This window comes from Macrotis lagotis, chromosome 2 (genome assembly GCF_037893015.1).
Source record: "Macrotis lagotis isolate mMagLag1 chromosome 2, bilby.v1.9.chrom.fasta, whole genome shotgun sequence".
NCBI lineage: Eukaryota > Metazoa > Chordata > Mammalia > Peramelemorphia > Peramelidae > Macrotis > Macrotis lagotis.
This window is the reverse complement of record NC_133659.1, coordinates 26,812,996-26,821,236: the sequence shown is the minus strand read 5'-3', so window position 1 is coordinate 26,821,236 and position 8,241 is coordinate 26,812,996. Positions and strand designations below refer to the sequence as shown.

General features: G+C 36.9%; 1 protein-coding gene across 14 annotated transcripts in view; it reads left to right on the top strand.

Annotated features, from left to right (window-relative positions):
- Positions 1-8,241, top strand: part of OSBPL9 (oxysterol binding protein like 9) — a 136,321-nt gene that overhangs the window by 102,538 nt on the left and 25,542 nt on the right. For 11 of the 14 annotated variants that reach the window (XM_074221469.1, XM_074221465.1, XM_074221457.1 and 8 more), the window contains 4 exons: positions 3,200-3,295; positions 4,329-4,376; positions 6,018-6,047; positions 6,877-6,927. In XM_074221469.1, coding sequence (XP_074077570.1) covers positions 3,200-3,295; positions 4,329-4,376; positions 6,018-6,047; positions 6,877-6,927 — 225 coding nt within the window. Of the gene's footprint in view, positions 1-5; positions 303-3,199; positions 3,296-4,328; positions 4,377-6,017; positions 6,048-6,876; positions 6,928-8,241 lie in introns of those variants that run through there. The other 3 variants (XM_074221463.1, XM_074221460.1, XM_074221467.1) reach the window with 2 other exon arrangements.

Sequence of the window (8,241 nt, the reverse complement as noted above, 5' to 3'; positions counted from 1 at the left end):
ATTTTTTAATTCATAGTGTTGCTTTTTTACCCATGTTGTAGGGTTTAATGATCTTTTAAAGCAGGAGGCCAGAAAGCTTCTTTAATCCTGGCTGCCACAAGTGGTGCCAAGCCATGCCCATGGATATACTCATAGAAAGGAGGAGACTGAGAAAAGGAAGACAACTAGAGGGAAAGAGAAGCTTAGCTGATGAGTAGAATGTGAGAATTCCTGCAAGGGGTGGCCTTAGGGCCAGAGCTTTTGCCTTCCCTTAGAAGCTGAATTTACTTATGGATGCCTCTTGGTGTACTTGCCCTTCTGATGTAATTATAAGACTTAAATTATTTCTGTAGACTTTAGCTTTCATTTTCTCTTGTCTGATCTACATTAGGAAAGGAGAAAAGACTGTCTTGCAAAATTTTCCCTTAAAATGGTAAAGAAGTTAGAGGTATTTGTGGGGAGAATGAATCATCCATTTATATATATTTTTAATTATATTAATTTTTCCATTTATAAGTGCCTATGATATTCTAAATGGTTAAACTAGAAGGGTATGGATATTTGTAGGTTCACTGTGGGTTCCCTAGGGAGTGGCACCCCTTTGTTGAGTTCTGGAGAAGATGTCCAATGAGCTGAACAGGGAGGGAGACACTGTGGAAAGGCTTGGGCATGGGGTTGTATTCTTCAGTCTCTCAGGGCTCTTTGGACTGACTCTCCCAAAATGCTTGTTAGCTTTATAGAAGATGATTGAGCATTCAGTAAAATACCACAGCCATGTTTTAAGGGTTTTTCCCCTTTATTTGAAGAACACCTTTAAGATTAATATCAGCAGACTTGAAATTTGACTGTTTTTATTTGTGGGGGTGTGTACACACACACACACACACACACACACACACACACACACACACACACACGGGAATTTGGGTTGGATGCAGGTGACTGCAATGAAGTTTTAATAAAGAAGGTGAAATGAGTAGAGAAATTAGATAAATTAATGGGAATGAAGGAAAGAGTAATGTTATTATAGGATTAAATGGAAGAAGATTCAGAGGCAAATCTGAGAGAAGTTCTTAACAATGACAGCCATAGAAGGTGACTGTAAGAAATTAATAGAAATGATTATCTAGTACAAGTTATTTGGATTTCAAGCCTCTGAGGACTGGAAGAGGGATCCTTTGAAGGGTTTGAAATACAGTGGACCTTCAAATTTAAAAGGTTGGGTGGGGGGTTTGCCTTCTGGGAATATGACTTGCTCCAAATAAGATTCATGTAATTCTATTTTTAAAGATGAGAAATTTAAAAAGATGAGTGCATAGAAAGTTTAATAGGACCCAGAAATCAGATTAAGAAATCTTGACTGCTCTAAACACATTTCCTTCCTGTGCTCCCCACCTAAATTCTGAAAAATGACATTTCTCTTTTTTTCTTCTTGGCCCTTTTATTTTGACTCTCAAATCAGTTGAGTACATCATTAGTCTATCAGTTAGCCAGCCCATTTCATGCCAACCTAGTTTGCACCAAGTATACTTTCTAATTCCCTGTGATTTACTGACTGGTCCCTGCTATCTAGAAGTGTATTTGGTTTTCCTCTTTATGACTTATGAATTTGATAGTTCCAGTTACATAAACAGGGTATAGACCTTTAGAATTTTGTTTTGCATTTTTTCCTGTCTGTCCTTTTGCATTCCAATTTTCTAAAGGAAAACTGTCTTAATCTTTCAAATAAAATTGGTCACAATTTTATAAGCTTTCTTTGGTTATGAAAGCTTGTTAAATAAAATCCCTTTCTATCCTTCTTCTTTCTGGCACATATAACAAGAACAAAGTTTCTCATTGTAAGCAATGCAGTTTAAAAAAGAGCTAGAACCATTTCCTGTTTTGTACTGGGGAAAAAAATTAACAGCAAATGAATTTAATTTCCCAGTGACCTAAACTAATTGGGTAACTGACAGTGTTTAAAGTTCTCGATTTTGGTTTAGAGTTTATTGACACAAAGAGGGAAAACATAATAGCTGAGTTCAAATATCTTAAAAATTGTCATGGAGAAAAGGGAATTCACTTTGTTCTACTTGACTTTAGAGGACAGAACCACAAAAAGTGGAGGGAAGTTGCAGAGAGGACAAGCGAGGTGAGATGCAAGGAAAATTATCCCAGGAAGACAGGTGAATGGACCAGCCTCTAGGAGCAGCATGGTCCTTTCCTGTGTTGTGTGATTTTTGCCTTCACATCAATAGTTGGCATTTGTGGAATGTCCATCAGTAGACTATGAGCGAACTCCCAGCTGCTTTGTAATCCATCTTCACCACAAATTTCATCTTAGGCTCTATCTCCTGCAGATTCTCTCTCTCCATCAAGTTAAACTGTACCGCAAATCTCGCCATCTTAGCATTTATCATCTAACACACAACACACTGACACACAGTTGTATCAAACAGCAGTGAGCCACCAGTAGTCCTCTATATAGGTCAACATTCCTTTTAGCCAGGATAAGAAGGGAGTCCAAAGGATTGATTGGTGGAGAGAAAACACTTTTCATTTCTGCTCAGATAGGGAAAACTATATAGACAATGTGGGCTTTTAGGATTTTGTTGAAAAAATAGAATGTTTGGTTAGTTCGAAATGACTGGTACTCTCTCAAGAATAGAATTTCAGGACAAAAATTAGAGGGTCATAAGTAAGGGCTCAACATTGGGAGGATCAGAAAGTGGAGCTGCAGAGGTGCTGGAAGTCATTCTATTAGTAACAATTATTCGAGGGTGAAAAGTTTTGAAAGGAAATGTTGGGAGTTAGAATAAGATTCTTGAAGAGGAAAATTGTCCAATCATCAGGTTCCCCTGTGTTGGAGAATGGATGCTAGGTGAATGAAAGATTGGTGAAGAAGAGGTGGCCCCATTTCTATTGGTGAAAGGCAAAACTTTATCTATCTGTATACATATATATATATATATGTAAATATACTTGAGGCATTAAGGTACTCTCATTTCATGAGGATTGCACATTGCTTCTATGCCATGGAGACCTGAGGAATTTTCAGTCATCCTTTCATAGACATTGGGAATTCCTAGAATGATCAAGATCTCAGATCCCTTTTGAGTCTTCATAGACATTCCTCTCATCAGCCACTCTGCATCTAAGATATTTTCGTGAATATTTTGTGTAATATTAATTTTTTATAGTTAGATTTGATAATTATATGATATTTTTTCTCTTTTTCTAGGGTGTAGATTCTGGATTTGTTCCCAGTGTTCAGGACTTTGATAAGAAACTGACGGAGGCTGATGCATACTTGCAAATTTTGATCGATCAACTGAAGGTAGGACAGATGAGATTGAAGACTGAGGTGGTTGATGCACAAGTAAAATGCTTGGGGGGGATCTCCACTTCTCAGACATTGTTAACGTGGGTATTCTGGGCCTCCTGCCTCTAGCTTCTAGCTCTTCTTTGAAGCTGGCTTTTTCAAAGAGTTCTCTCAATTAACAATAATCTACAGATTTTTATGATGGTTTATAACCTTTGTGGTTATAAAAATGTACTCAATTCTTACATATCTAGACATACTTAAAAGAAAAAAGTGAAATCTGAAAGGACTTGGCCATTTTTTAATTCCTGTGGAAACAGGTGAGTTCCAGAGGAAACTTATTTTGGAATCTTCATGTGTCTCCCCACTTTTAAGTATACTTTCTTTGGAGGTGAGCTACAATTTTCAAACTTAAAAAACATAGGAGTCCTTTCCTCCTTGGTTTCTCCTATTCCCTTTTCTTTAAAACAAGACAGAGGTCATATAGGACCTCCTTGGAGGAATGTGAGGAAAGCGTCTCTGTGACTTTTAATTAGAGTAACTTAGAGGCTTCAGAGCCAAATGCTGGGGCAGCTAGGTGGCGCAGTGGATAGAGCACTGGCCCTGGAGTCAGGAGGATCTGAGTTCAAATCCAGCCTCAGACATCTGATAATTGCCTAGCTGTGTGACCTTGGGGAAGTCACTTAACCCCATTGCCTTGCAAAAAAACGCTCCCCACTCCCCCCCCCAAAAAAAACAAATGCTTTCCTTGGCTTAGATACCATAAGGCCCCCCACAGGAGTGTCTGACTTGGAGACTCCCCAGCAGCCTTCTGTGCAAAGCCCTGGTAAGGCTTTTGCAGCCCATTTTACCCAGAATCATTTTGCATCTCAGCAGAGCATTGACTTTTAGCTTGTCTTTAAAAACAAACATAACAGTAAGCTAACTGAAGCACACATCTTTAAAAATTCCAGATCTCTTTTGCAAGTTGAATGAATGTTGTTTACATATTAAAGTAGCTTCCACTGACCATAACCTCATGACTGATATATGTGTTGTTATTTTATAGCTCTTCGATAACAAACTTCAAAACTGCAAAGATGATGAGCAGAGAAAGGTAACACTTTTACCCTTTAATTGTGGTTTCTTCCGTATTATTTGATTAATTAAAATAATTGTATTGGAGTCTGCCACAGGGTTTAATTTAGCATCATTGTGTTCACCAAAGGGTTTCTGTGAGTCCATGGTGAATATGTCTCAAAGGCTCACCCTGTAAGGCTTTTGTCACCCTTGTTTTATCCAGAATAGCTCTACATCTCAGCATAGCAAGGCTGCCCTTTACTCTGGAGTTCAGGATAGAAGAGGGCTTTTCCACAATCCTTGTCAGGAGTGGGAAACCTTTTTTTTCTGCCAAGGGCTATTTGCATATTTATAATACAGTTTGAGTGTAATATGTGGTCATATATTCACCCCAGAGTTACTGAATTTGGAGTCCCACCTGTGGTTGCCTTGGCAGCACCAAACTAAAATGACCAGTGGGCCAGAGACTTCCCCAACCCTGCTGTAGGTGGACAGCACAGGTTACTAATCTCTTGGAAAAGTTCAAAGGCACTCTTACTTTAGTCTAGAGGATGATGTCAGGGAAAGTGAGAGGATTTGGATATTCACTCCAACACCTTGAAGTTTGCCAGCCTTGCTTGCTCCTGTTCTTTGGGGTTTTTAGAGGTTTGTATTTTTCTCTTTTCTCTGCTTTTCTTAGGGCAGAAATTCAGCTTAATCAGTTCTGTTGCTGTTTTTGTTTTGTCTCTCCTTCAGTTCTTTTATAATGTCTTATAGCCATGACTCCTTATTCTTTACTTCTTTCCATTCTTAGGTTTTATATTTTGGTCCTCTCCTTAAGGTGGGGTTGGGGGGGGGGGTGATGGGAGTAATAATCTTAGCAAAATGTTTCATTTTAAAACAAACCTTTCAAAGTTTTATATATATATACATATATATATATGTGTGTGTGTATATATATATGTATATATATATATATATATATATATATATATATATTAAAAACTATACAAGAAGGGACGGCTAGGTGGTGTAGAGGATAAAGCACCAGCTCTGGAGTCAGGAGTACCTGGGTTCAAATCCGGTCTTAGACACTGAATAATTACCTAGCTGTGTGGCCTTGGGCAAGCCACTTAACCCCGTTTGTCTTACAAAAAACAACCTAAAAAAAAACTATACAAGAGACACCTTCATCTGAGAGAGCAAACATTGAAATCATGACTTTTTCCTGATGAATTGAATCCAGGTGTTTTGAGCTTATTTCTAAATACAGTATGAAGACTGACTGTCATAAAGGACTGGTTTACGGAGTATGTCTGATCTTTGCTTCTAATTATCTGGAGCCATTGAATGTAGGTTCACTGCTGCTCCTGTATTTAATTATCACCTGTAGAGAGAGGCACTGGTTTAACTGACAGGCCTAGCCTTGGAGCTCAGAGGTCTCAGATCTGAGCCTGGCCTAGTGTTTATTGTCCAGCTTTTGTAATCTTGGGAGGTCAGTTTCCCTGTAGGCAGTTGCAATTTGTTCTCTAGGACAGGAATATCACCTCAGATGATCCCATGGAGCCCTATGAATAGTGTCTAAAATGAATATATGGTCATTACAGTATATAAGCATAATTTACTGTAATTAGTATTAACAGTAAAAACTTGCCCATATGCTTCTCATGGTTTATATTTTGAATCTTATTTTTCACAGAAAATTGAGACTCTCAAAGAGACCACAAATGTAAGTTTTGTGTTTTGCAATCTTTGCCTTTACATCAGATTTCGTAATGATGCTTTCCATTCATGTTATTTGTAGCAGTGATGGTTGAGCATCGCTTTAACTTTTTTAAAGAGTTGTCTCATTAAGACTGTTCAGAATTTTACCATAGTATTAAGGTTGAAAAAATTGCCAAACTGACATTCACTTCAGATATTGCCCACTCTGTTTCCTGTCTTAGAGGTTTGAGATCCTTGGTTAACAGTTACCATTAAAGAGAGAGAGAGAGAGAATGTAATTGTGAAATTATTTTTTTTAATTTCCTTATAAATGTTTAGGCCTTTTGTCATCATGTAACAAGCAAGCCATTTTGAATAGCTTATCTTTTTGTGGAAATAGAAAAGAAATATTTTGAACAATAGATTTAAGAGCAAGCTCCACATGCCAAAGCTACCAATTTTATGAGAATTTCCTTTCTATTGCCTATTTCTGCCTAAATCTTTTGTAGGAATTTCTTTTAACATGAGCCTTATTTTTAGAGAAATATTGTTGATGGAGATTTAAGAGATCAAAAATGAATTCTTTCTCTGCTTTTTGGATAGGCAGACACTCACTGTTCATGTGTATGCAATTGGTTAAAAACTAATTTATGTTCTTTTCAGTTACAAAAGAAGCAATTCTTTAACATTGTAGTCCCCAGTTCTTCAATCAGCACAGCTGTTAGGCTCTTGTGTGACATGGGGCTTGCAGATGGTATTATTTGCTACCATTCTATGACCATCTCAAATCTTAGAAAACATTTACAAAGTTATTATTTGGGTAAAATCCTAAAATCCGTGTTTTGTTTTTATAGAACATGGTAGAATCAATTAAACACTGCATTGTGTTGCTGCAGATTGCTAAAGTAAGTAAACTTTACTTTTAATTTGCTCAGCTTAACAGAGATACTGCTTAATATAAGGTCAGCTTTTCTTGAGGGAGCAGTGAAATGATGGGATCTGCTTTCAGCTTAGTACCTTTCTGTGGGAAACTAATCTGTTGGGATTTCTTGTGCTATGGAACAACATTTTGTGCCTACCTAACACCTTGCCTGCGTGGGTTTGCTGTGGTGAGGTCAGTCATTTTTGGTGCTGGTGGGAAGGAGAAGAGGTTTTTCTAGGACTTCTTCCTCTTAGATTGAAACTTTGACACTTACTGGAATGAAATATATTTCTGGCAATTCTTCTCTTATTTTCATAGGAATGAAAAAAGGAAATATGGAGTAGGTTTTTCATTAAAAAAAAAATACTAACCAGAAGATGGGATAAAAATAAATAAAGGATTCTTTTTGATTTATTTTTATTTTTAAAGGTAACATTACTTCTAGTTCATTTAGTATAAATTAAATTGAAGAATGAACTTAGCTTGCAACCCATGATTTGACTTGACTCCTGTCCAAATTCTTTTTTTTTTTGATCTGGACTATTTGGATATCACATTAACTAAAAATTCTGAATAATTTCAAATATCTAGGACTCTTAAGATCTTTAAACATGGAAAAAACCCCCACAACATTATCAACCTTTCATTTTTGCTTTCATTTGACTTGGGCATTTTTCAGCTGTTGAATTGTTGGTTAGCATTTTGTCATACAATATTGATTGAGTTAATGATTGGTTGTTGCATTTATCATAATGTCTGCTTTTGTCATCCCTTCTTTTGGCAAGTTATTAGATGTTTGTTGACTGGCCAATCAAAATAGTATTTGGCATGCCATTTAAATTACAAGACTACTTTCATAATTAAATGACATTCAGTCACTTGCTCTTCAACTTTATTATCATTGACAGAGAACAGATTCAAAGTCAGGAGCTTGTACCATGAAATAGGATAGCATGGAAGCATAGAAGTATCAGGACAACTTACTTTGAAAAAATGTTTTTAGAATTCTAGTCTCTGCCACTTTGGTGTGGAGAGTAGAAAAGACACTTTTTTCCAAGGGGATAGATGACCATATGATGAGTTTAGATTCTTGCCACTCTCCTAGGGTACCTGTTCTTCTCTTTACCTTATTATTGGATCTATTTTCCCCCCTGCTTTTCCTAATCAATATTTAATTATACAAATTTTCAAGAAAATCCTTGGAGGAGATCAAGACTTTTCTTGGCAATGAATTTTTTTTTTTTTTGCAAGGCAAATGGGGTAAAGTGTCTTGCCCAAGGCCACACAGCTAGGTAAT